Source organism: Morchella importuna, assembly GCF_003444635.1.
Source record: "Morchella importuna strain M04M26 chromosome Unknown Morimp01GS006, whole genome shotgun sequence".
NCBI classification, from domain to species: Eukaryota; Fungi; Ascomycota; class Pezizomycetes; order Pezizales; family Morchellaceae; genus Morchella; species Morchella importuna.
In genome coordinates this window covers 1,221,028-1,247,810 of record NW_025763403.1, presented here as the reverse complement: position 1 = coordinate 1,247,810, position 26,783 = coordinate 1,221,028, and the positions used below count along the sequence as shown (strand labels likewise).

Below are 26,783 nucleotides of genomic sequence, written 5' to 3'. Positions count from 1 at the left end.
GCACTTCCTCCCCAAGCAACAGGAGCCCCAGCCCTCTCCAGACCCCCAACCTGTCCAACAGAGACAGGGCTTAAAACTACTCCATGGCCACCCCACTCAGCCGCCATACTGTCCACCCATTCACGCATTCACTCCTCACCTACCCATCTCCAAACGAAACATTAGCCTGCTCACAGGCAAGACATGGGAGAAAGGAGTTTTCGAGTTACCGCTAATGTCATGATCACAGTCAAGCATTTTGGGTCCGCGGGGCTTTGTCCATTGAAACTTGTGTAGTCCGCCCCCCCCCCCCCCCCCCCCCCCCAATATAGTGCACATGCGTACCTCGCTCTCCCTAATACTACATGATATCGGCTGAGCCAATTCACTTATAGAAGAAACTCTGCATGTGCTGATATGGAGAATTTACCGTGACTTTGAGATTTTCTGTAAACCAGAACTAAGGTAGGCTAAATCGCCAATTATTAGCACAAGGTATCTCCTTAATTACTCATGGAAGCTCTGGTGATAGAAAAAAGCGGTCACCATCTCTACCAGTATGATCAGCAAAGTTATATGCATGTTAATGCACTCTTACAGTTATGTCTTTTGATGTTCTTCATAGCAAAACACAAAAGGATACTAATTACCCGTATTGTCCACGAGATAGAGGTGTCTTGTACTTCAAAAAAATTTCGAGATATAACTATGGTTTAGCTGGCCAGTTAGACGCTATACAACCTCCTCGGCTTGAGCCAGCTTGTGGTTGTTTTAATCCCAGAACTATTTTTTCCTTTCACCCAAGCTTTTGCGCCTCCTGCTGTCCTCGCGAGAAAGGATTATTGGGTTCCGAATCGCCATTGCCTACACTTTTATGCACAGAACGGCCGTATATCACGACTCAATCCAGTATTTGAATTCAGCAATCAGCAGTAAAATATCTCATTTTAGAATAAATTTGTCGGGAACACCATCCCAACACCGGCAGAGCTCCCTGTACCTAAACTTTTAAGCTCCACTGGGCATTGACTAGATGCCCCTGGGGCACAGAGAACACTGATATGGTAATTCTGCAGTATCATCAGACCAGGCAAAGGTTACTCACTGGTGGGACATTACGATCATATCATCTAAGTACGGCGGAAATAAAGGCACATATATATGTATGTAACTCAGGCCACAAATATATCGCGAGTGATGGGTGGTGATCATCACAGAATCCGGTTGCTGCAATTTAAATTGCAATAACACCGCGGATTGGCCAAAAACTTATTACAAGCCTTTTATAAGAAAAAGAAACCTCCATGCAACCGATAATTGTGTAGTGCTTGGCTCTTTAGGAAGAAGTGCAAGGCCCCGTGTATGCACATGTGTTAATGTGCACAAGAAGTACATGTACTCAAGTGCTTTACATCAAAGCCTAGATTTAAGTTTGCCGTACTCAACGGGATGTGCAAGGATGTCACTTAACGTCCGGCCAAGTCCGTATATATGTGTCTGAATTGAGGCAATGGTTACTCGGAGAATATGATACCCAAACACAACCCCAGGCCCCTGAGCATGAGCTAGAGTTTAGGTCCCATTTATCCGGTTAACGGATCCCGGCTAGAAATTCGACTTTGTACAACCATGGAAATCACTAATAACCTGCCTGCAGTCCTTTAAATAGGCCCGTACCTGCACCTGTACATACATGTAGAGTACTCTACCTGCACTCGTACCTGTACCCAAATACGACAGGGAAGCCCAGAGATCAACAACATGTAGCCAAGTAACTAGTTAGCTACCGGCTTTAACTAACTTTATCTACCGCGGTCGCTGTGACTAGCCAAAAATATAGCCCCTGTGGAATCGTATGGACATGTGTATTCCTTCCCATCAAGCTTAAACGACAGGAGCGGACTATCCAATTCCTGATCAGCGGGTATATCACGACTAGGACATCCTTTAATGCACATGGAATACACAACTGTGATCTCCCGTGTGGTGAATTAATTTTGCCTTCCAGGCCCCGCCTAAAGGGTAGGAATCCAGGATGGGTGTCACAAAGTTGCTTAATTCACCCCAACATGTACATGGGAGCAAATTACTTGCCTGCAGTGCTATGTACTGCAAATATCTATATGAGGTAGAGCTTGCCTAGAATGTATGTATGTTCTTCAATATCAGGATTTCTTCCCCTGTCCACACAGCTGAGTATCGGGGGCTGAAATTCGGGTGCAGAAAATGACCTATGGTTTTCTATTTACCTGCCCCAATTGGTTGTTGGAATTGTGTCATGATAACGATACCGTTCAAGGCGGAAGAAGAGAAGAGGAAGCCTGTGCTTCTAGATCAACCGCTTGACCTGTTCAAACCAATTGGGGCCCGGTTTTTTTTTTCTTTATAAAAGGCCTTATCCCGCCGGTCCCGGTCACGGAAGAGTACCTCGCTCTCACCCTCATCTCCCAGAACGCTCTTAACATCTCAATGTTTTCCCTCCTAGGTTCCCTTCTTCTCCTTGTAACCGGCGTGACCGCAGTCTGCCCTATCCCCGCCATCTACATTGAACCTACAATCACCCTGCCGTTCGCGATCCAAGTCCAGAATGCCTCCTACCCAGTGGTTCACAACCGCCTCATGAACCTTTGGCAAGCAGGTGGTGGGGATCAGCATCTCTATCTCAGCCCTGCTGGAACACCTACTAGCAACCTCACTCTTGTGGACGGGGTCATCACGCGGCTACCTATCAGGGCGGTCATCAATGGCGAGGTAAACTACATAAGACGAATTAAGCTACGCAGGCGGCTGATTAGAGTGATGGGTGAATAGTACACGGCGACAGACAACACCACAAAACTGTTCATGACACAGCGCGGCGATCCCAGGGCGTTTTTCGATGTCGGATATGGGTGCAACCAAACTAATGATAAATTGCAGACTGAGCTGCATTTTAGGGGTCGGGGGACACTACCAGGGGGGCACATCTGTGTTAGGTTGGCGTCGGGGAATAGGTATGAGTTTAGGTACTCGCCGCCTGGGAATACTGGTTAGTGGATTCTGTCCTGATGTGTGAAGAGCGGGATGCAATGGGCGCTAACGTATGGATGAATGTATAGCGAGTGGGAGGTTGTGCATCAAAGTTACGTTAGCTATCATGTTCCAGGAAACTGCAGTGGTAGAGGAGACTCGAGAGCTAGACGGATAGTCAGTGGTGCTGTGAACTTGGTTGAGTATCTTCGAGTTCTAACCTGCAGCGGTCGATTATTTGCGTTCTGCTTGATGTATACTCTGCATATACTAGCTACTAGGCATGAGCAACCTAGCGAAAAGGCGAGCATGGGGAGTGAATAAAGATAAAAGGGATAATATAAAGACACCTATATGAATTTGTGTAGCTCAGCTAACGTATCATACTGTGGTACTACTTTAGATCCTCTAATAATTTACGAGGACTTTCCTGCCTATTTACTGAAAAATATAGATGTCGTTTGAGGGCGAGTGATTTTTTGTGATCAAACATAGCCTGATATGTGCATGACTACATGTAGATACAGGTACTGTATGTATGTATGTAGCTAGAACATATATGCTCAGGTTTGTTGTTTGTTTCAAAGATTGGAGCCAACACTCACCTAAATGTTGATATACACAGAAGTTACATATACCTACATCGTAGACATTTTGACAGGACTACCACCCACGTGCGCGGCCTTGCAACCGCACGAGCACGCGGACACGCACCTGAAGGTATCGAGTGTTGGGCATATTATACTTCCTTTATGTAAACTAGATTTTTCTCTTTCCCTTGAATCTGTATTTCCCTTGATGTGGGGGGTTGTTGATAAACAACGCGTGGCACTAGATGTTTGAAATCTCGCTTCGTCTCATGTTCTTAGTGGTGGTAAATTATTAGGGGGTGCTAGCAGTCTTGGTAGGGTTTAGCGACTAATAAGCTTGGACTAATATGGCCGGCGCTAAGCCACTTTTAGTGAGTAATTCTAGAGCAAACCTCAATTGGCAAGCTAGGAAGGTGAGTAGGGAAAGTCAACAGTTAATACGATGAAGGAAGGAAAAAATCGGGTAGAATTGCAGGTACCTAAATGTATGTAAAGTATGTATGTCGATAGAGGTTCATCTTCGGGGATTTAAAAAGTCTGTAACGTCGACTGGATAGGATGTTTAAAGAGATAATGCCTGACGCAAGTGCCATGTACTCTAAAAGCATGCAGAATTCCTCCTCCCGGCCCCCAATCCCAGTCCTACTCCCACTCCAGCTGAAACCATCAGGCTTGAGACATGGCTTGACTGAACTGTGGTAGCTAGGGTTGACTGAGGTGGGGAAGCGAATGGCATGGCTACCGTCACCTCACCTGTTGCGTTGAATGCACAAACCAATTTGGAGGGAAACGCCGTTGTGTACCAAGGGTTATGAGACTTATGAGTGTTGGTCTTTACTACTTCAACTCTGGCGATATCCGTTTGAAGGTTCCTAAACCGATCCACGCCAGTGAGCGAGCTCCTAATAAAGAATAACTGACTCTCTAGACTCGTCGCGAAATTCTATATGGTAGATCCTTGAGCAGTACGGTGCGACAGGACCCTGTCCTAGCAAATTTGATTGTCCCAATTGTATTTTAGAGAGGAAAAAAAAAAGTCGGGGAGGAAGCCCTGGCCAATTTCAAGGTGGAGGGAAACGAAACGATGATTTCCCAGCTTTCCTTCCCTCTATCTCCCTCCCCTTCCCCCTCCCTCTTCGAACCATTTTTTGCCCGATCGCCCCCATACTTCCCACCACCTCCGTACCTACCTATTCTCCCCTTCTCCTTCCTCCCTCTCTCTGACTGATCCGTCATCAATCGCCGCTGGTCGTTCGCTGTTGTTTGCTCGGAATCTTTACTATACTTCCTGTCCCTGACGTGTTTGTCAATACGTTACGTTGCTCTAAGACATACCCCTTCGATAAACAATCGGCCAAAAGAAAAAAAGAATAGTATTCGAACCTCGAGTAATAATTCGTTTTTGTACGAATATATATATCGAGCTATCCTTTTTTTTCTTGTTGCTGCTCTCGTCACTTGTCACGCCAACTGAGACTCATCTGGTTTTACCGGTCGTCGCGCTTCACTAGTAAATACAGCTACTGCAAGGTAGCTACTGAAGCGAGAGCTTGAACCTCACTACAACCTGCAAGGGGCTGCATCACCACCTGCTGCCAAAGCTCTTATCGCGAACAGACGTTCTATCTCTCATACCGAGAGCGAGAGAAAGAGAGATCTTGGGTTTTTAATGAACACGTGAGAGAAAAACGGTCAAACAAAATAGTACGTAAAATTTCCAATTTATCAGTTTAATTTCATTTTAAGCTATTCGCCCTTGCCCAACCACACAAAGGACTACCACCGCTGACCATGTCAAATAGATACACTACAATATATCCCTCACACCTCAATTAATTCTCTAAGACCCATCAGTACAATGGCTTCCGTCAACGGCTCTTCGTCAACGCTACAAAAGCGGCCTCCAACCCCCAAATCTTCCTCCTCGGCCCCTAAAACTATTAACGGTGGTCCCCCTCCTCCTATCCCCGATTCCAAGAAAGACGTTCATCCTCCGCGGCGCTCCTCGCTCAACTTTCTACGTCGTACAAAGTCAGGTGATCCAGTCCGCAAGGTCCCAGTCGTCGCCGCGGAGGCGCCGAAGCTACCCACCATCTTCAACGGCGCGGCAAATAACGCTGCTATGCAGGCGCCACCGTCGCGAAATGGGTTTGGGAGGGAAATTAGAGACTCAGTCGCGATTATAAGCGGAAGGTTCGGTGCGGACGAGGAGTACGGTAACGGTGTAGGAAAGGCCAACCCGCTGGGTGGGTATGTGCCTGGAAGGAAGTCAACCGATAGTGTAGTGGGGAGAGAGAATACGTATGTGACCACCAGCACTGTGCCATTTACAGAGGATCCGTATGCAAAGGAAGGAAGTATGGCACATAGAGGGAGGTATTCGTACGCGAGTAATACCAGTAGCAGTACTTATATCAATTCCCCAAGACGGGTCAGGAGGAGGAAAGATCCAACGCCATTCAAGTAAGCCTCTCTCTGACCTTTTTATGTTGAACCAATTGCTAACCCCTCTCAATAGTGTTCTCGTTATTGGCGCTAAAGGTTGTGGTAAAACATCATTTCTACGCTTCCTCCGTCAGTCACTCGCCCTGAAGCCTAAGCGCGGGCAAGTGATCACCGCGGATGAGAGCCCTGAAGCTCCCGCACAGGCGGCCGACTTGACCGCCACATTCAATTCTTCATACCTCGAAACTGACATTGACGGCGAGCGCATCGGACTCACCCTCTGGGACTCTGCTGGCTTGGAGAAAAACCTTATCGACTTGCAGATTCGCCAGACCGTTGCTTTCCTCGAATCGAAATTCGAAGAGACATTCACCGAGGAAACTAAGGTCGTCCGTGCCCCCGGAGTAAGGGATACCCATATTCATTGTGTATTCCTGCTCCTTGACCCTGCACGCCTAACGCCGAATAACCATTACCATGGTAAAAGCGGGAGTAAGGAGGATGTTGGTGGTCTTGACAACGATCTCGATATCGCCGTTCTCAAGGCTCTACAGGGAAAGACCGTCGTTATTCCTGTCGTTAGTAAAGCGGATAACTGCACTCTCGCACATATGGAATCTTTGAAGAAGCTCGTCCGCAAGGGTCTGAGCCGTGCTGGAGTCGACCCTCTAGATGCACTCGATCTCGAGATTCCAGAGACCGACAGCACTGGCAAAGGCAACAGGGGCTCCCTCGCCGAAGTTGATGAAGAAAACGATGATCTACCGGCAGCCCATAACTCTATCTCCTCTGCCGGGTCCGATAACGGAAGATACGAGGAGGATGAAGGAAATTTGTCGCTGTTACCATTGTCGGTGATTTCCCCGGACTCGTACGAACCAGGTGAGCCTGTGGGCAGAAAATTCCCTTGGGGATTTGCGGATCCATACGATGAGGGCCACTGCGACTTTGTCAAGTTGAGGGAGGCTGTTTTTGTGGATTGGAGAGGCGACTTGAGGGAGAAGAGCAGAGACGTGTGGTATGAGAACTGGAGGAGTGATAGGTTGGGGGCCAACCGGAAGAAGTGAGTTCTCGGTGGTGTGTGAAGGTGTTCGTTTACGTGAGAGGGAGCTTGGTTCCCTCAAGTATTTTATTTGTGGTGGATTTTTATTATCATTTCCTTCCATTTCATACTTATTCTCATATTGAAGCAGCCAGAAAGTCATTCTGGGAGTTATCAAGCGGTCATTCATCCTTTTTCTTTTTCAATTCCATTTTCTTTCATTCTATTCCATTTTCTTCGGGCTTCTGGATGGAGTTCTTTTTTTTTCGGTTCTGTCGGAGTGATGTGGGGACTGCTGGTTATCTTTTCTTGTATGTCTTTTTTTTTATCATTACTGTAGCTTAGCTTAACATAACTTTTATGTCTTATTTTCTTTTCTCTTGTCTTCTTGGTACCCCCTTCGTCGACTATGCTGACTACATATGTCTGTAGTTAGTGGTCTTGACCCTTAATCCTGGATGTTGATATCTGGGTATTTTTCTTTTTTTGGTAGCCACATTAGGCGGCTTATAACTATACCTATCTTTTTGGTCGAACTAGGGTAAAATTGGCTCGCAATGGCCATGGTGATAGGCGGTGACAGGCGATGAAGCGAGGTGTATGGGTTTGATCAACAGTGAATTTAAGCTTATCCTTATCGCCATCTCATCTCATCTTATCTTATCTTGCCATGAATGGGGGAGCTCCCAATTACAACCCCACTCATCAACTCCAATTGATTTCAATTGATATCTCGCCCTACCACGTAACCTGCAATTAAAGATTAATAAACCTCTCATAAATCCAAATGACATCCCCAACTCACCACGGCGGTCCTCCAGACCTCATACCCGAAACTGCCCAGTCCCAATCCCTCTCTGAGGCGGGTATTCATGTGGAGCTTACCCACTCCACGCTCGACATCACCGCTACACTCGCTCGTGTTCGCAGCCCTAAGGCCGGTGCTCTTATTCTCTTCGCTGGTTGATACCCTCCTATTATTATATTGTGGGTTAATAGTAGTCAATTAACACCGTGCAGGCACAACGCGAGACAACTTTGACTCGAAGCCGGTCGAGCACCTCTCCTACACTTCATACCCTCCGCTGGCGCTGCAGACGCTGCTCAAGATCTGCCGTGAAATGAAGGAGAAGCACAGTCTGATTGGGATCTCAATCATTCACAGGCTTGGAACGTGTCCTGTGGGTGAGGAGAGTATATTGGTGGCTGTGAGTGCGCCGCACAGAAAGGCGGCGTGGAGCGCGGGCGAGGAGTGCCTGGAGATCGTGAAGGAAAAGGCAGAAATATGGAAGCTGGAGACGTTTGTGGGTGGGGAAGGGGTATGGAGGGCGAACAAGGATGGGGTGCAGGGTGGTAGTACCACTGCGCATGTTTAATGAAGTGCAGCTAAGGGGTGGAGAGGTAATGATTGTGGTGCGGGTTTTTGATGTAAATAGAATTTTAGTGGGTGCAATTACGGGCAAAAATTAAGCAGTATGGAGTCGCGGGCTCCTTAAATTAGACAAAGGTACAGCGAAAGCTTGCTATAACGGTACGCTCAGGACCGGAATTTGGTACCATTATAGAGAGATTACCCTTATATAAGAGGTGCTGGTGCTGAAAGCCGGGCAAAAAGGACCGAGAAGTGCTACCGTTGTAGAGAGATTACCCTTACAGAAGGTACCGTTAAGCAAGCTTTCGCTGTAAATACATAATTTTAACGCACAGTACATCCAAAAGCTTTTCAAAAAGAAAGAGAAGAAAAAAAGGAAATTCATCGATCAAAGCCATACTCAAGCGTGTTGAAGTTCTGTGAAAATAAAAGGCGATTCCAGGTACCCTCGCGATCGCCCTCTCCCATCGCCACGTTGGCTAGCCGAGAGACCTCTCTCTCTCATGCTCACGGCGCATCTGATCTACTATATCTGGACCCCCATCTGCTAAGCAGGCGCCCTTGCCGTGCTTACAGCAGGCGCTTGTGTGATGTTGATCAGTTGACCAAGTAGATTGCTCGAACGACCAGGCAGGAAGTGCTTTCTGGTTTCTCCACTGTTCAAGCTCGTGAGGTTCGAGCTCGACCAGCTTATCCATGGGAACCACGCCCGAGTAGCGTGTGATCATGTTTCGGCCAAATGTGCACAGGTGGGGTGTGCTCTTGCTCGTGCCTTCTGGGGTCCAGCTCATGATCCATGATCTCTGCCCAATCGTAAAAATATCGCCGACTTTATTTTCAACCTGGCCGCGGTCTGCAGTGTCTGTACATGTAGGAATGGCAATTTAGCATATAGAAGAAGAAGGAGAAGGGGACCGAAGGAGAAACTCACCCCACTTGAAACTTTTGGCAACCTTGTAATGAGGAAAAAACAATAGGCATGTGGCATTCACGAACCCAATCTCGGCAGTATTTAAGGAAAACACTTGGACGCTGGGATCTCTCCTTGCGTACAGGGTTTCTTGGCCTTTCGAGGTATCCTCGAAGAGAAACTGGTCATCCATGGAATGTTGAATAATCTCTCCTCCCGGGGGGGATGCTCCCAGGGGGGATGCTCCGTCAGGGTTCTTTTTGTGCCTGCAAATCGCGATGGCGTGGGCAAAGATTTGGTGGCCTTCAGGTTTATCTGTGCCCATGTGGTAGTGGTCGAGATTCACCTTTTGCGCTTCCCATGGCAGACGCTTTTTGCCCATCTTGCCAGAGCTACAGAGTCCGGGGGGCTGATACTCTAGTCCGATGACTTCGTTCACAGGATCAAGGGCCAGCAAGGAGACAGGAACAAAAACCTGTCTTCCTTCGGAATTGACCAAAAGTTGCGTATCTACTTTAAAGGTTGATCGCTCCATATGTATATCTATAAAGTATATTGGCGGATGGTGGATCGTATAGGTATGTATGCTTAACAAGCTTATAGCTGTTTATTTATATGATATTTTCACATTCACATACTCTATATAGCTAGGCCATGGATGCAATTTTTTCATTATTATTATTATTTCTACGTGGGAAGCTCCATATGTCAATAATGACATATCACAAGAGGATCGACATGGCGCTGAGCTTACAGGACGTACGAGCGATACTCATATCAACTCGTACGATCAAGGACAATACTAACCTCCGAGTCAAGACAGGCAGGGCCCGGGCGTTGAGACCATATCACACTTGTACGATCCAGAACAGACAATAACTAGCTAGCCCAATATTCCACTCAATCTGGCTGGTAATCACTAACCACCATTTATGCGGGGAGCTATGGGGGAATAGTGGAGAAGAGTGCATGATCCTGAAGGAGAGCGGGGGGTGAGATTTATAAGGCCCCCCATTCACCAGCCTAGCAGCTCGCATGGGAGTTTCAGCTTAATTGGCCAATCATATCAGAGCCAGTATAATTGCCCCAGCGACCTGTCACGGAGGTTTGAGCCAGTCTGAATCCATAGATCCACCTGGGGGGATAACGCCTACTCGATCCCACTTAAGGCATCCATGATTAGCGATCTTCTTGCATAAAGCTAGCTAGCCTTACAGTTAGCCACTACCAATATATACATATATACAATCCGACTTGCAGTCTCGAGACGTCTCACATCTGTCTGTCACTGCGCGGGTCGGCGGATGGAGAGGATGTGAGCCTATCTACACACTTACACATAAAGGTGACACGTCTAGTTAAGCTAGACTGTGGATAACGTTACTAAGATCATCTTACAGAGGCGGCATCCCACAGCCGTTATCACGAAATGTCTATACTACCATTCGACAAACAGGGGTTACAGTCATGCCAAATTAAAGAAAAAGCCAAGATAAGGTTTTTTTTTCATTTCACTGATTATATTCCCATTGGCCCAAACCTCCCCTGTAACTACTACTAGAGTGGAAGGGAGGGTGTTTAAACTTAGGCATGAATACAGACGTGTAGAGTGTTTTAGCTCTTATATCTTCGGCCACATCTTTGCCATATTACTAGCTATCTGTCCCTTAAACTGTTACTTCAATGCTGCCAACATAAGAGACGGTAATACCAGGCCTAGGCGAGCCTTGCACGCAAGCCACAGAATCAAGACTACTTGACAAAGTTAGCAGCTTTAACAGCGCCGCCATATATAAGGGATACACGTAGTACTGCTGGCCTAGAAGCTACCTACCTATATGCGCCAATATGTGCCTTTACGGCAAAAAAAAATCCGAATACCCCCGGAGATAATCTGTTATCATATTCATTTGAGGTTTGTGCTTAGTGTACTAGTAGGGGTATTCACTTCTAGAAATGTGTCTTTATATAGCGCTGCATTACAACGCTGCTTATATGGCACTGAAATTTTCAAAAATCTGAATATCTCTGGAGTGCACATGCCATATTATTGTGGGAGATATATACACGTAATCCGTTGCCATATTAATTTGAGATTTGCGCTTAGTGTAGTGGTCAATGACCTTTGTATGATACACATATATATATATGGCCCAATATATTTTGAACAATAAGGTAGCAGCTATAGGTTGGTGATCATACTTATTTCTACTCATACATATTTAATAATACGTGACTGCCGATTATTCTAACCAAGCGGTTCATATAAGCAGTACACGTACGTACTCCTATAAGATCTAGAGCGCACGTATTCCGACAAGTGAATACTGACCCCGTATGTTGTATATATTTTACGTGTAAGAAAAAAAATGATTACAATTACATTAAGGAAAGGTTCACTAATACACTAATACACTACTAACTGTAGTTGATATTGATATCGATATTGCTATTGGTTGGTATGTACGTACATACATATATACAGATTGAACGCAACCAAGCCAAACACCATCCACGCATCCACTCATCACGCATCACGCATCACACATCACGTATTCTCACTCGTACGTCCCATGCACCCCCCCCCCCCTTTTTTTGGTTTAATTCATTAATCATCCGCCCGGTGCCCACCCCCCCCCCACCCTACTTACACCGGTGCAGGAATAAGAACCACAACGTGGCGTACGTGCGGGCGGCGATATATATATACAGGGATTGTTAGTTTTGTATGGAGTGCACTGGCCATGGCAGTCGCTAGGGAAGGGGAAGGAAGGGGATTTAAAAACGTGGGCGTGAATACATATGTATGTAGCGAATTAAAAGTGATGCAACGTTTAATTGACCTAACGCCAAAAGGCACCCCCCCCCCCCCCCCAGATTCCAATGTTTTAGCACAACACATCATGAAAGCTTTATAGCTAAACAAGATGTATATTCTGATCTGATAATACACATGATATGACACAGCTGAGCATGAGGAGTCTGTCTCTAGGATAGAATTAAGCTGTGTTTTTCAGAGCCATTAGATTTTTTTTTCTTTCTTTCTTTCTTTTTTATAAGCCTACTATATACATACAGAATGGACAACATCTAGATATTCGATCATGATATCTCTTGCCAAAAACTATGGTCTCCACCAGCCTGTAAACTATGTACCACAAATCCACGGATTATATTTAATTTTATAATCGTTACATCACTTATAAGGGGTACGTTTTAACTCTCGAGATTCCATCTCATACATCCGGCCATACCTCGGCCATATTACTACATATGTAGCTATCCCTTAGACAATCAGGCCGAAGCTACCTGCACCTATTGTATGCGCCACACTGTAAATTTGCGTGGATGGATGGAGGATGACTATATATTTTTACGTGGAGGGGGATCTGACGAAATATAGCTATTTTACGGGGAAGGAAATATGACTACATGTATATATTCTACGTGGAAGGAAATATGGCAGAGTCGACAAGGTTCACTAATACACTAATACATACATACGCTACCAACTAGCTGTGGTTGATATATAGTGATATTGTTATTGGCCAGTTGGTACAACGATGTATCACAGCCACATGTATGTACATGTATAAGCTACTATTACTCTATGGACGGACGGACGGACGGATGGGTTATACGTAACTACCTATTAGACACGACTAATTACGCTGCTCCTCTATGTAGCTAGCTCGCGAGCTGTTTATTAATACACATACCTGTACCTACACGGACAAAAGAAATCGAGACAGGAAGCGTACAAAAAAAAAAAAATACAAGAGGCCAAAAAAAAGCCGGGCCAAACACCATCACGCATTCTCACTCGTCTTCTAACCCCCAAACCCAAACCCTACACCTACGAATAGAACCAGACCATACAAGCAAGCGGCGCTAAAAGGCTTATCTGCACGAGTAGTAGCACCGCCCGGCATACAACCCCCAACCCAACAACCAGCATCAACACCACCCCACCCTCCCCGCCACCCCCTCCAACCTCCCCCCCCCGCCCCCGACCCCACCCCCTTCACCCTCCTCTCCACCTCACCATACCGCCTCCCCCCCTCCCCACAACAACAACCCTCCCACCCCTCCATCCTCACCAACACACACCCACCCCGTCACGCCGCACCCCCACCTTACCACCACCACACTAACCGCCTCGTCCCACTCCACGCCCGAAACACGGTTCTCCCACCCCTCCGTCACGTCGCCCACGCGGCCCGCTGAGAGCGCTGCGGCGCGCAGCGCCGTCGCGGCTGCCACGCGCCGCGCGTGCAGCGTCAGTTGCCGTCGGAGGGTGCGTGCTAGTGTGGGTAGTGGTGGGAGCGGCGTGGGCAGCGGGAGGAAGGGGGGGAGGGTGTGGCGGTGGATGGTGTAGGGGGCGGATTTGGGGTCGTGGGTGGGCGGCGGGAGGGTTATGTGTAGGTAGTGGGGGGGTGGAATTGCCCTGGGTGGTGGTGTTGGTGTTAGTTTTTGTAGCGTAGAGGGGCGGGGGAGAGAGGGAGGAGAGGAGGGGTGGGGAGACATACGGTTACAAAACACCTCGATCCTGACGCCCAGCAGCGTGGTATGCGGCGGCGACGGGTCGCGGATGGTAAACGTTGTGATGCCGGCGATGCGGTGGAGGCGCGCGATTGAAGCTGCGGCGGAGGCCGTGGTGGAGGCGAACACGGCGCTGAGGTGGTCGGCGTCCGTCAGTGGCTCTTGTGTTGTCTTTTGCGTACTTGTAGCGGTTGTGGTGGCGGAGGCGGGGGAGGAAGAGGCGGGGGATGAGGAGGAAGAGGAGGAGGAGGAAGAGGAGGAGGAGGGCGGGGTGGGTGGTGAGGTGTTTGAGAGGGGGTGCGTGGCGCGGAGGGAGAGCAGCTGCGCGGTCAGAGAGGCCTTTTGGCGCTCGAGGGTCAGGAGCTGGTCGTGGAGGGTTGTGAGTGCGAGGGGCGGGGGCGGCGGGGCGGCCATGGGTGCTGTTTGCGGTGTTTGTGATATTTGGTATTATGTGGGATGGGGATTGTGATGGGTTTCGCGATTGTTGATTGTGGTTAGGGTTTGTGTTTGAGTGTTTGGGATAGTGGTGGTTACACAGGCTGTCTGTCGAGCGATGGACAGAGGCTCTGTTCTGACTTCTGGGCGAGGAAGGGTGATTCAGCAGGGTCGGGTCAGGGCTGGGTGGCTTGCAGGACGTGAGTGAGTGTTTGGGTGTTTGGCAGGGGGAGAGATGCAGGTAAACTACCATACACATGTCGATTCTTTCTTTATTTAGAAGCTGGGCAGGGGTGTGTGAGGCACAGAGAAGTTACATAGGTGGTCACTGCTGGGGAGGATGTATTGTATAGTGGCCGTGGGATATTGCCTATTGCACATGCTCGACACGACACGGAGCTTTGGGGGGTGTGTTTAGCTTGGTGGAGGCACTCTACTTGACGGTGATTGTGGGTGGGTAGGGGAGATTGGAGGGAATTGTGGAGCCGAGAGTAGAGCCTCAGTGTTCAGTCCACGATGAGTGAGAACTCTAGCTATGCGCAGTGCATGCCCGGTGAGAGTGGGCGAGTGAGAGAGAGTGAGAGCTAGCGGGGGCGGGCACCGACACCTCCTACGCCGAGTGAAAGAATGTAGACGGATAGAATTAGGAGAGAGACAGAGAGAGAGACAGAGAGAGAGACAGAGAAACAGAAAGCGCTGCTCTACACCACAGGGGAGAGAGAGGAATACGCGTCCCCCTCCCAGTTACCACATCGATATAACCTCTCTATATCCCCTCCTCCTTTGCACGAATCCCCCTTCGCCCTTTGTCCCCTCTCTCCCCCTCTCTCTCCCTCCTCCCTCCTCCCTCCCCCACACACACGCCCGCACATCTGGCATCTTCCACCGATCGCCGCCCCCCTAACCCTCCTCGTGGCTAGCCCCGAACGAGCCCTCACGACTAATCGATCATTGCCCCCATGTGCCGCTAGCAGCAGCACACTAGCTATAACCAACACCCAAACTGACTGACTGAGTCGTCGTCTGCATGTCTCCAGTACCCTTCGACGACTCTTCCCGCCATATTCCCCTTCTCTCTTCCACACTCCCTCTGCACCACCGAAGCAACAGCCAGAACAACCACCACCACCAACACCACAACGACGACGACCCAGACTACTACGACGACGGCGACGACGGCGACGACGACGACGACGGTGTCGAACTCAAAACAATCCACATCACTGACCACCAACAGCCTCGATACAGCACTGACTACGACGACAACGACAACTCAGACGCCGAAGGCCACGACCCGACGACTATGCCCGAAGTCGCAAAGTCCCCACTACAACCAACAGCAGTGAGGCCAAAATGAACACCTCCTCCTCCGTCGAGTACCGCCGCAAGAACGGCGCCTCCCTCGACAACGGCGACGACGGCACCCCTCAAGCGCACACCAGACCGAGGCCCTTCTCGAGCGCAGCTCCTTCAGCCTCGACGACGACCACGATGTCAAGCCCGCCGCCGCCTCCTTCCTCACGCTCTCGCTCGCCGACCAGCGCAACTTTGCCCTCCTCGTCCTGCTCTACTTCCTGCAGGGCGTGCCCATGGGGCTCGCAATGGGCTCCGTCCCCTTCCTGCTCAAGCACAAGCTCAGCTACGGCGAGATTGGCGTCTTCACGCTCGCCTCGTACCCCTACAGCATGAAGCTGCTCTGGTCGCCCATCGTCGACGCAATCTGGTCGCGCCGCATGGGCCGCCGGAAGAGCTGGATCGTGCCCATACAGACCGTCAGCGCGTGCATGCTCATCTGGCTCGGCGGCAATGTCGACCGCCTCATGGAGGAGGCGAGCAGCAAGCTGTACATGTTTACCTTCGTCTTCTTTACGCTCGTCATGCTGTGCGCGACGCAGGACATTGCCGTGGACGGGTGGGCGCTCACGCTGCTGAGTCCCGAGAACCTCTCGTATGCGTCGACGGCGCAGACGGTGGGGCTCACGGCGGGGCAGTTTCTATCGTTTACCGTGTTTTTGGCGTTTAATGCCCCGGAATTCTCGAATAGATACTTTAGGACCGTGCCGCAGACGTATGGCCTCATGACGCTGAGCGGATATCTCAAGTTCTGGGGATGGGCGTATCTGATCATTACCCTCGGCCTCGCGCTGATCAAGAAGGAGGAGAAGAACTCCAACCGCGACGGCATCGCCGCAGTCTACAAGACAATGTGGAAAGTCGTCAAACTAAAACGTACCCCCCCCCCCCCCCAAACCTTTCCCCCGCACCCTCCTCACCCCTTCTACCAATTAACCCCACTAACACACCGCAGACATCCAAACCCTCATAATAGTCAACCTCATCGGCAAAATCGGCTTCCAAGCCAACGACGCCGTCACCAACCTCAAGCTCCTCGACAAGGGCTTCTCACAAGAAGACATGGCGCTCACCGTGCTCATCGACTTCCCCTTCGAGATCCTTCTCGGCTACCAAGCAGGCAAATGGAGCAGCACCTTCCCCCCCATGACGCTCTGGACATGGGCGTTCATGGGCCGCCTCCTCGCCGCCGTCCTCGCCCACGTCACCGTCGTGCTCTTCCCCAAGGACGGCGTCGTCGACACGTGGTACCTCCTCGTCGTCATCGCCGAACACGTCTTCTCCACATTTACCAGCACGGTCATGTTTGTGGCGCTCACGGCGTTCAATGCACGTATTGCGGACCCCGCCATTGGCGGCACGTATATGACGCTGCTGGCGACGGTGTCGAATCTCGGCGGTACATTTCCGCGGATATTTGTGCTCAAGGCGGTGGACGCGCTCACCTCCGCCACCTGCTTCCCGCCGGAAAAAACAGTGGGAGGAGCAGCGGCGGCGTTTGAGCCGTATAGTTGCGCGCTCGAAGCGCAGCGGCAGCAGTGCGGCGAGATGGCGGGGCGGTGCGTGGTGGAGCGCGACGGGTACTATATCACGAATGTGCTGTGCGTGCTGGTGGGGCTGGTCACGTTCGTGGCGTATATCAAGCCGGCGGTGGAGCGGCTGAGTGCGCTGCCGTTGAAGGCGTGGAGGGAGTATAATCCTGGCCGGGAGTAGAAAAAAAAAGGTGTTATAGAGAAGGCGGAGGGGGGAAAGGAAGGGGAAGGGGGAGGGAGGGGGGGGGGAGGGATAAAAGGGACATTGTAAGATAGAAGTTTTTTAATATGTTTTTTTTTCTTTTGTTCTGGTTTTACGGGACTGGATCGGAGTATACTATAGGTAGGGCAGAGCAGGGCAGGGAGGAGGGGGGGTTAGCTATAGATATTGGATACCTGGTGGTTGGTGGTGGTGGTGGTGGTGGGAATTGAAGATGTAGTTTTTGAGATGTGATGTGATGTGATGAGCCTATACTTATTGCCGGGGTGAGGTGAGATGAGGTGGCGTGATATGATGTGATATGATGTGGGGGCGCGATATGGGGATGAAATAAGGTTATCTGGGGGTGGTTCGGTATTTTTGTGTAGTTTGATCATTGGCCCCCTGACGGCACGCGCCAAGGATGGCCACACTACTATTGTTACTGTTACGTTGATACTAGGTATTGTTATTATTGCTAATACTGCTTGTATGTAAATTAGCAAAAGTATTCTTACTAGACTAAACACCCCCGGGTTTCTTTGATTCAGTAACGAGTCATCATCTATGTTGGTAATAGACCAGATATTTACAACCAACTATATACGCACAAGAAGCAAAACCAAATCAGAGCAGAGATTTCTTTTCCACATTGCCCCAGCCCCACGTGAACCAAGCGGCCGGCCATGATATCATTCCTATCTTACATTTTTTTCCCCCACCCCACACATCCCCACCCCACCTCACACCCCCTCCCCCGCCTTCTCCCTCTCCATATCCTCCTTCACCCGCCTCCTAATCTCCTCCTTCCTCTCCTTCCTCGCCAACACGCTCGCCAGCCACTCCTCAAACTCCTCCTCGGCCTCCCGCTCCTTCGCCAGCTCCTCCTCGCCAACAACACTCTTCCTCGCCCGCTCCCGCAGCTCGTCAACACTGCACACGTCCAGGGCCACCATGCTCCCGCCCACGAGGAAGATGGCAAACGCCATGGTGTTGAGCGTCGCGAGATTGAGCGCCTGGAAGGCGTCGAGCGCGCCGTTGGGCGGCACCAGCGGCGGCCGGTTGTTGGGGTGGTAGAATGGCGGGATGAGCGCGAGACGGCGCTTGGCGAGGGTGCGCCGGGTTGTGAGGATGGAGAGTGCGAGGAAGGTGCTGCCGCTGAGGAGGAAGGTGAGTTGCTTGAGCTGGCGCCGGGTCTCGGTGAGGCGTGGGGCGGCGGCGGGGGTGGTGGTGGCAGAGGGGTCTCGGGGGTGGGGGGGATGGCTGGTGGGGGGGAGACGGCGGAGGTGCTGCTGCTGCCGCCGCTGGCGCGGGAGTGGGCGTGGGGGAGGAGGTGAACCAGGAGAGTGGGTTGAACGGCATGGTCTGTGGATGGTTATTATCGTGCATGTGGACGGGATCGGGGTATACTTACTGTTCAATTGCACGTTGACTGGTGGAGGAGGGGGAATCTGTGCTTATCACCGGCAGTCGATATCGAGTTTTGAAAATACCCTGCTAGGGCAGCTGACTAACCCACCACCCCACCATCCATCCCATCCCACCCATCCCACCTCCCAACTCACCCAACCCCCCCCCCCCCACCCACACTGCCAAAATGTACCTCGACCGCCCCATCGACCAGCAGTTCCCCACCCCGCCGCTCCGCCGCTCCCCCTCCCCCGTCGACCCGGACGAAGACGACGAAGAAGCAGGCGAAGACCCCGACCTCAGCAGTCTCCGGCGCACCCACACAACACTGGGCTACCGCGACGGCATCACCGCCTCAAAGTCGACGCACATCCAGAGCGGCTTCGACGAGTCGTACCCGCTCGGCGGCCGCTTCGGGCTCAAGATTGGGTGGATCAAGGGCGTGCTGGAGGGGCTGTGGATGCTGGATAAGGCCGACGAGAGGGTGTCGAAGCTGCGCAGGGAGGCGGATGTGGAGCTGGAGCTGCAGAAGGTGTTTGCGAAGGAGTGGTTTGATGAGGGTGGTGTGTGGAAGTATGGGCTTGGTGAGGGGGAGGAGGAGGGCGTGACGCTCGATAGGGTGGTGGAGAAGCATCCAGTGGTGGAGGCTTGGATGGTGAAAGTGAAGGAGGAGGCAAAGAGGTGGGGATTGGAGGTGGAGGAGCTGGTCTACGATGGCGAAGAAGAAGAGGAGAAGGGGGAGCCCAGTACTGGTCCGGTTTCCAGCTGAAGCGGTAATGTCTCCATCCCCGATAGCAATTGATTCCACTGTCAGCGAATGAAACCTGACAAAGCATTTTAGCTCGATCATGTATATATAGATTCAGGGGCTTAATTCGGGTTTAATAAATAAAATAACCTACTAATCAATCGCCGCCGTCTCTTTGGCAACGATACAACAATCTAATAGTCGGTTGCGAGTGATATGAGATATTTGGAATCCGAGTGATATCGGATGATCCAAGTCATTTCTCAGCACAATAGAGGGCCCCGTTGCACCCAAGACCCTCCCCATTCTGGATATAGTAAAACAGGCCTAAAATCCACTCGCAAGACTCAGAGTCAGCGCCTAAAATCGATATTTAGCTCTAGGCCTTGACTACCGGGATCCAGTCTCACGTTGCACCTCCTCAGCTCTTTTGGAAGTGATAATTAGTGTTGGTGTGAGAGTTTATATAATGGTTGATTGATCGGTTGATTCATTAACCGTATGCAATCCGAGGGGCTATGGGGAGTGTACAATCGGAACGGGACGTCAAAACAGCGAGACAAACAAAGCAAGAACCGGAGCTGTGCACCCTTATTCGAATTGACAACATATCCCAGAAAAGATGTATGTGATCCATGGCCATTTGACTGTAGCTAGAAGCCAACGGGTGTGTATCCAGCCTAAATTATCCACCACCGGCCACATACATGTAGCCCATCTCTCTTTTAATTCAACTCCTCGAAACTCCAGCCCAACCTAACCTATCCCCTTAGATCCCAGGTTGAATCAAGGGCATAATTGGCTCAAAGGCCGAAATTCGAAGATCAAGCTGGATATATTCTACATACCGTAGCGACCAGTCAAGTTCGTACATCAGGTGTCAGGTCCAGCAGTCTTGTGCGAACAAGTGTCAGGAAAATGGGGCAGTGTACGAAGTACTTTGGGCGTCAGGACAGACTCTGTGTACGAAGCTTCCGGGCGTCGTTTTTATCAATCCCCGTTTTCCTCGCGATAGAGATTGCACATTATAAACACACAAGAGGGCGGCCAGCGAGCACGCCCGTGGTGGATTATGACTACAGGGTTAGGTGTCTAGCACACTTTTTCCACTCTCTCCCTTAAATATTACTTCCCGGCCTGTGACAGTTGTGCGAGCGAGTGTAGTCTAGTGGTAGACTCCTCGTCTTGCTACACCGCGTGGGTTGAGCCACCATGACCACCCAGAGAAATCCGGGCCCGGAGACCTCCGGAGGTCGTGGGTTCAACTCCGGGGGTGGGAGTGATGCTTTGCAGGCCTGGGGAGCGGGCAACGGGGAGCAGAGTTCAATATCGCGAATTTGAACCTGTAGACCGTGAGGGACGCATGGTGGCAGCATCACTTTTTGTGTATTTATTGTCCCTTTTTGGTTTTCCTTTGGAGGGTCATGAGGAGGGCCTTAGTTTAGTGGGGTATATGTGATATCGATTGGAACTCTATATCGCTCACTACATGTATTTGGCTAATCGGTCTCCAGGGCCGGATGTAGGATTAGGCCGGTTTAGCGAAACTCTTCCAGGCCAGTATACCGCAGTAATTCGTCTCAGCGGACACTCACATTGACGTTGAAATTACTTGTTCTAGTCATTTGTCTTGAAAACGCCCCCTAATCTTCCCCCATACGCGCTGTAAAAGGCAACTTTGACGTCTGTGTAACCGTCCGCTAAGAAGAATTACTGCGGTAGTAGATGTATTTTTCTAACGCTACGATGGATGGATGCCACCGACACCCAGAACCCGCAACTCACAACTCATCACTCGCCCCCAGCCCTTCCTTCCCCTTACCCACCACCCACCCCCAGCTGATCCCCTGCCCACCACTTCCCCCACACCACCCACACACACAAAAAAAAAGAAAGAAACAACACGGTGCCTTCGTGCTACGAGTTTATGTATTATCTTGAAGCTATTTCAATTCTAGCCACCAAGGAACCAGCCAGGAAACCCTAATCCATGCCCATACACTCATACAACTACAACTACAGCTACAGCTACTGCATTCACCATTACCACATCATCTACATCACCTCTTACAATCCACACACACACACACACACACACAAACGCACTCGGAGACATACTTGTATACTACGGAGTGGGAAGCTCTCAACGTAGCTCCGTAGAGATGAAAAACCAGACTCTCACACCCAGACTCCCTCTCGCACGACATGCATACTCAATACAACACACAGACACAGACACAGACACACACACAGACACACAGACAGAGCCACACGAAAGCGTACTAATTTTTAAAAAAAAGTGACTTACAACAGTTTAGTGTAAAAAAAAAAAAAAACCAAGGCAGAAACAAAACAGAAGGTTGGGTCGGGGAGGGGGGGGGGCAAGGGTAGATAGACTATGCATATATAGTTTAAGTATATAACGGTTTTTAGAAAGCAAATCAAAAAAAAAGGAGGTTTTGTTTTTAAAAAAGGAAAAAAGAAGAGACAAGAATAGTTTTTCTAGGGTCAAGTTTAGGTTCAGGTTCGGGGTCGTATCGCGAGTAGATTGTGTATGGTGATGGTGGGGAGGTGGGGTAGAGTGTATGTGTCTGCCACTGAATCCATTCCACCGCCGCCGCCGCCAAAGAAAAGAAGAGAGAAAGGAGGGGAAAACACGGCATTCATCGCCCGTCTACGAGGACCCGTAGAAAAGTGCCTCCCCGAGATATATAACCCCAAACGCCAAAAACGCCGCCGCACCACCGAGGGTCACTACAACACACACACACACACAGTCAGTCAATCCATCTTCATCCCACACCGCACAACCCACCCCACCCCCAGAAGCAGAAAGAAAAAACTCACCATTCCTAACACTAATCCTACTCGCCAACATCCTCCCGCCTATCACCGCAATACCCGTACAGATGGCATGCCCAGAGATGGCTCCAATCGTCACATACCAATAGTCCTGCCCGGCCGCCATCGCAATCGTCGCAATCTGCGAGCGGTCCCCCCACTCGCCCAGAAACGTCATGACAAACGTCTGCACCCACGCGGGGCTCAGCAGCAGCCCCGCGAGGTTCTGGATGCCCTCCAGGCTCGTGACGCGCGTGTTCTGCGCCTTGCCGCCGCGCCCGCGGGCACGCGCATAGTCGTCCTCGTCGCTGTCGGAGAGCGACGGCGAGGAGGTGGAGCGGCGGAGGGCGTGGGTGTTTGAGCCGCGCGGAGAGGCGATGAGGCCGCCTTCGAGGGAGCGGGCGCTCACGCCGCTGTGAGAGGCTTTCTCTTCGAGCTCTTGCTCGACCTCTTTCATCTCCTCCTGGACGTTTGCTGTGCCCTTCTCCATCTTGAGGCCTTCCAGCACCATGCGCACGCCAAAGACGAGGAACAGGCCGGCGGCGAGGAAGTTGGTGAAGTTCTTTGGCAGCAGCGTGGGTACGGCGTGGCCGAGGAGCGCCGACAGGATGGACATGACGATGAGGGAGCCGAGGGCGGCCGAGAAGACGAGCAGCCGCGGGTGCTTCATGGCCATCAGCGCGGCGATCAGAAAGGTCTTGTCGCCAATCTCGGAGAAGATGATCATGACGAAGGAGAGCGTGAAGGAGTGGAGGGGCTGGGAGATGCCGCCTGCGCCGCCGTCGCCGTCGTCGTCCTGCGGGGAGAGGTGCGGCTGCGCGGCCGCGGGCGGGTCGGCGAGCGTGTCGGTCTGGGATTGGTATTCCTTGTGGCCGGAGCTGGACACGGGGCCGGACGAGGAGCCTGTGTGGTCGTCGTCGTCGTCGTCGTCGTCGTCGTCGGAGCTGGCGGTTTTGGCGCCCTTCTTGAGCGATAGCTGCATCTACCGCATGTTCATTAGCCACATCCCCACTCCCCCACTACAACCATCATCAAATCACAATGACAGAGAAGCTACGAACCGAAGATTCATCCCCCTCCGCCGGATCTTCAATGTCCACAATCTCATGCTCCCCCGTGTGCGGCGGCGGCTTCTTTATGTCGACGCTGCTGCCGCCGCCACTGACGCCCACCTCGCCAGTGCCCTTCTTGTCCGAGTGCTCGGGGTAGAGGCCCGGGCCCGTGTGGGGCTTTCCGTCGAGCCCGTCGACGGGGGCGTCGACGGTGCCGGCGGAGGTCTTGAGGTCGGTGGCGGAGCGCGGGGGCGGGACGGTGGAGGCGAGCGCGGTGCTGCTGGTGAGGAGGAGGAGGAGGAGGTCTCGTGTTTTGAGGTGCATGGTTGGCTGGTTGGCTGGTTTGTGGTTGTGGAGCAGCCGAGTGAGGTGAGGGGGGGTTTGTGCGGTTGTGCTGTGAGGTTCTGTGTGTAGGTAGGCGTGTGCAGGTGCGTAACGGAAAAGAAAAGAAAAAGAGGATGAGAATAGAGCAGAGCAGAACAGAACAGGGCAAGAAGAGGATCGAGGATAGGGATAGACAGACAGACAGATAGACGCACTGACAGACAGACAGCCCACAGACAGTAAGAGATCGATAGAAAGGGGTGATCGTCCACTCGTCGGGTTTAATTGTTGGTCGTTGCAACTGGCAAATCCCGTAACTGACTGACCGGGGTTTGAGCCGCCCGCCGGAGAAAGCAATATTAAGAATCTCTGTGGTGTGTTTCGTCTCCCCCCCCCCCACTTCCCCTTCTTTCTTCGCCCCCCCCTTACCTCCCCTGAATTACAGGAGGCATCATGGCCCGTCACTCGGATTCACAGCCCCCCCCCCCACCCCCGACCGACCAAGACGAAGGGCTGGGATGTGTACCCTGGTCCCTTGTCGGTACTTCGGGACATACATGTAGCTAGATAGAGTACTTTAGAGGGGCCTGTCACTGTTGCTGTACCTGGTAGCGGGGTTGCGGTTTCCGATCGGCGAATACATGATTTGTTCTGGAAGGTTTTTTCCTCACGATCGGATGAAAGCCCAATACTCACCCAGCACCAAGCTATAGTACCACAGTGGGTGAAACCACTATTCGGCAATGATAACACCCGTCAAGATAAATAGCACACTCTTGCAATTCCCTGATGCGGTATCAGTTCTACGCATTTCCGGTACTATAAGCTACATGTCAATGATCGTCTGGATGTAAAAGTATGTAGCTACTCTGCAGTAGTATAGCAGTAATAAAAAGAAAATGAAAAAGAAAAAAAAACAAGAAAAGAAAACCCTGCATATATTAAACCCATACAAAACAACCTCCACTATTGCACCCTGCTTCCCCCCTCCTCCCTCCTTCCCGTCCGCCTCCCCTCCACCTCCATCTCCACCTCACCCCCATCTCCACCTCCACCTCCAGAAAAAGAAACGAAACGCAATAAAATAAAAAAACGGGACGGATATATAATATCATATTCATTCTATAACCAAACCAAAAACGGGCCCCCGCCAAAAAAAAAAAATCAGCTACAAATTTAAAAACCCCACACACAACAGCAAGTTAAGCCAGCGATGATCAGAGGAGCAACTGACCCGCACCATTCTCACCCCCGCTGCCGCTGCCGCTGCCCTTCCCGGCGTCCTCCACCGCGAGTAGTCGGTACATGCGCATCTCCTCCTCAAACTCCCTGAGCGCCCTCAACTCTACAGCACCCAACACGTTAGCCACCACCCTTCACCCCCACCATCAACCCCCAAAAAAACAACACAGAAAGGACAAGCTCACCACTCCCCATAAATAAAAACCCAATCAGCCCATCCAGCGTCCCCGTCACGGCCACCACCCACGCCACCACCATCAGCGCAAACGCAACGGCATTATGCGGGCTCCACCACACGGCCACATGGCACCCCACCAGCACCGGCACGCTCGCCCAAAAATGCGCAATGCGCCAAAAATACTCCCCCTCCTCCCTCCGCGTGTAGCCGCGGATCAGCGCCTGCACCTCGTCGATGATGCCGACGGGGAGACAGCGCTCATACTCCACCTCGCCGACCTGCCCCGCCAGCCGTGCCTCGCCGGCCCGCGCCTCGCCGGCAACGTCGACGAGCATGGCCTCGGGCACTTTTGCGGGCGCGCGGGCGGCGGCCAGCGCGGCTTGCTGCGCGGGGTTGGGCGTGAGGGAGAGGTGTACCTCCACCGAGAAGTGGTCGGAGAGACTGGCGTAGCCGCCGGCGCCGCCCTTTCCGCCCGTCTGCGAGGGCATGCTCATGGGCTCTGTCATTCCCACGGTCACGTCGCGGACGCACGACGTGGCGGGGCTGTGGAAGACGTAGTCGAGGCGCTTTGCGTTGTGGTTGTCGTAGGTCTCTGGGGACGGGAGGACGGGGCCGGGCATGCGCCATGTGTTGAGTGCCGAGTCGCAGGTGATGCCGAGGTTCTCTATGTTTGACTTTGCGGTTGAGCCCGGGGGCGAGACGGCGGGGGTGTCGGGGTACATTGACAGCCAGGAGTCTGCGACGAGGCCGTGCGTGGTGATGAGGCGGTGGGCGAGCGAGGAGGGGACCATGTTGAAGTCGCCCGCGCCAATGACGATGGAGCCGCGGAGCGCGGCGCCGCGAAGGAGTTTGGCGATCTCCCAGGCCTGCGCGGTGCGGTGGCACAGGTAGGTGTCGTTGACCTCGTAGGGGGCGTGCAGGTGCGTGTTGAAGACCTCGATGAGGCGGCCCGAGGGGTGGCGGATGGCTGCGCTGGCGACGCCCTTGCCGACGTACCAGTCGCCGCGCCAGAAGGCCGTGGGCCGCCCGTTGAGCGGGTAGGCGTGCATGGAGCTGGACTCGATGGGGAACTTGGATAGGATCACGAGCCCGCCGCCGAGGGCGCCTGAGAAGTAGAATTTGCCGTAAGGGAGGAGGGAGCGGGTTTGCGCGCGGAGGTTGAGGTAGTCGGCGTGCACCCAGAATTCTTGGAGGGCGACGATGTCGTGCGTGGGGGCGGCGCGGGCGATGCGGAGGGAGATCTCGTGGAGGCGGGCGGTGCGGTGCTTGGCGATGTATTTGAGCTAGGGAGATGTGTTAGCTGTGGGGTATATATGGAGGTATGTGGGGGGGGGGGGGGGGAGGGGGGGGATTGGAGTGCTTACACCCCAGCAGTTCATGGAGAACACCCGCACGGTGTCGTCTGTTGTTTGGGCCATTGCAGATATGCTGTGGGTGTGTGTGGGATATGTGAGTATGTGGATGGGTATGTGAGTATATATATGGCCGAGTGAGATGTCTGTAGCTGGTGGTGGTGAGGTAGAAGGTGAAGTTGAAGTGAGGTTGTAGATAATGTAGTTGGCGTAGATGATGTCGATGGC

General features: G+C 51.7%; 10 protein-coding genes across 10 annotated transcripts; 5 read left to right on the top strand and 5 right to left on the bottom strand.

The window, feature by feature from the left end:
• Window positions 1–2,448: 2,448 nt before the first annotated feature.
• LAJ45_03141 (uncharacterized protein) lies at window positions 2,449–3,166 on the top strand (the record flags this gene model as incomplete). Its single annotated transcript, XM_046112730.1, has 3 exons — window positions 2,449–2,730; window positions 2,791–3,007; window positions 3,078–3,166. The coding sequence occupies 3 exons, from the start codon at window positions 2,449–2,451 to the stop codon at window positions 3,164–3,166; spliced, it is 588 nt and encodes a 195-aa protein (XP_045974219.1).
• Window positions 3,167–4,398: 1,232 nt separating this feature from the next.
• Window positions 4,399–7,501, top strand: LAJ45_03140 (uncharacterized protein; the record flags this gene model as incomplete). Its single annotated transcript, XM_046112729.1, has 6 exons — window positions 4,399–4,446; window positions 4,507–4,590; window positions 5,261–5,282; window positions 5,381–6,041; window positions 6,097–7,086; window positions 7,498–7,501. The coding sequence occupies 6 exons, from the start codon at window positions 4,399–4,401 to the stop codon at window positions 7,499–7,501; spliced, it is 1,809 nt and encodes a 602-aa protein (XP_045974218.1).
• Window positions 7,502–7,852: 351 nt separating this feature from the next.
• On the top strand, window positions 7,853–8,441 carry LAJ45_03139 (uncharacterized protein; the record flags this gene model as incomplete). The annotated part of the gene is made up of 2 exons (XM_046112728.1): window positions 7,853–8,027; window positions 8,086–8,441. 2 exons carry the CDS (start codon window positions 7,853–7,855, stop codon window positions 8,439–8,441), a joined length of 531 nt encoding a protein of 176 aa, XP_045974217.1.
• A 475-nt stretch (window positions 8,442–8,916) lies between these two features.
• On the bottom strand, window positions 8,917–9,729 carry LAJ45_03138 (uncharacterized protein; the record flags this gene model as incomplete). The annotated part of the gene is made up of 2 exons (XM_046112727.1): window positions 8,917–9,299; window positions 9,369–9,729. The coding sequence occupies 2 exons, from the start codon at window positions 9,727–9,729 to the stop codon at window positions 8,917–8,919; spliced, it is 744 nt and encodes a 247-aa protein (XP_045974216.1).
• A 4,033-nt stretch (window positions 9,730–13,762) lies between these two features.
• Window positions 13,763–14,303, bottom strand: LAJ45_03137 (uncharacterized protein; the record flags this gene model as incomplete). The annotated part of the gene is made up of 2 exons (XM_046112726.1): window positions 13,763–13,794; window positions 13,877–14,303. The coding sequence occupies 2 exons, from the start codon at window positions 14,301–14,303 to the stop codon at window positions 13,763–13,765; spliced, it is 459 nt and encodes a 152-aa protein (XP_045974215.1).
• Window positions 14,304–15,351: 1,048 nt separating this feature from the next.
• On the top strand, window positions 15,352–17,390 carry LAJ45_03136 (uncharacterized protein; the record flags this gene model as incomplete). The annotated part of the gene is made up of 3 exons (XM_046112725.1): window positions 15,352–15,666; window positions 15,767–16,553; window positions 16,633–17,390. 3 exons carry the CDS (start codon window positions 15,352–15,354, stop codon window positions 17,388–17,390), a joined length of 1,860 nt encoding a protein of 619 aa, XP_045974214.1.
• A 761-nt stretch (window positions 17,391–18,151) lies between these two features.
• Window positions 18,152–18,942, bottom strand: LAJ45_03135 (uncharacterized protein; the record flags this gene model as incomplete). Its single annotated transcript, XM_046112724.1, has 3 exons — window positions 18,152–18,773; window positions 18,823–18,859; window positions 18,924–18,942. 3 exons carry the CDS (start codon window positions 18,940–18,942, stop codon window positions 18,152–18,154), a joined length of 678 nt encoding a protein of 225 aa, XP_045974213.1.
• A 63-nt stretch (window positions 18,943–19,005) lies between these two features.
• On the top strand, window positions 19,006–19,678 carry LAJ45_03134 (uncharacterized protein; the record flags this gene model as incomplete). Its single annotated transcript, XM_046112723.1, has 3 exons — window positions 19,006–19,524; window positions 19,584–19,591; window positions 19,660–19,678. 3 exons carry the CDS (start codon window positions 19,006–19,008, stop codon window positions 19,676–19,678), a joined length of 546 nt encoding a protein of 181 aa, XP_045974212.1.
• Window positions 19,679–22,240: 2,562 nt separating this feature from the next.
• LAJ45_03133 (uncharacterized protein) lies at window positions 22,241–23,783 on the bottom strand (the record flags this gene model as incomplete). Its single annotated transcript, XM_046112722.1, has 3 exons — window positions 22,241–22,320; window positions 22,414–23,389; window positions 23,469–23,783. The coding sequence occupies 3 exons, from the start codon at window positions 23,781–23,783 to the stop codon at window positions 22,241–22,243; spliced, it is 1,371 nt and encodes a 456-aa protein (XP_045974211.1).
• Window positions 23,784–25,000: 1,217 nt separating this feature from the next.
• On the bottom strand, window positions 25,001–26,621 carry LAJ45_03132 (uncharacterized protein; the record flags this gene model as incomplete). Its single annotated transcript, XM_046112721.1, has 3 exons — window positions 25,001–25,128; window positions 25,211–26,486; window positions 26,568–26,621. 3 exons carry the CDS (start codon window positions 26,619–26,621, stop codon window positions 25,001–25,003), a joined length of 1,458 nt encoding a protein of 485 aa, XP_045974210.1.
• Between the last annotated feature and the right edge of the window lie 162 nt (window positions 26,622–26,783).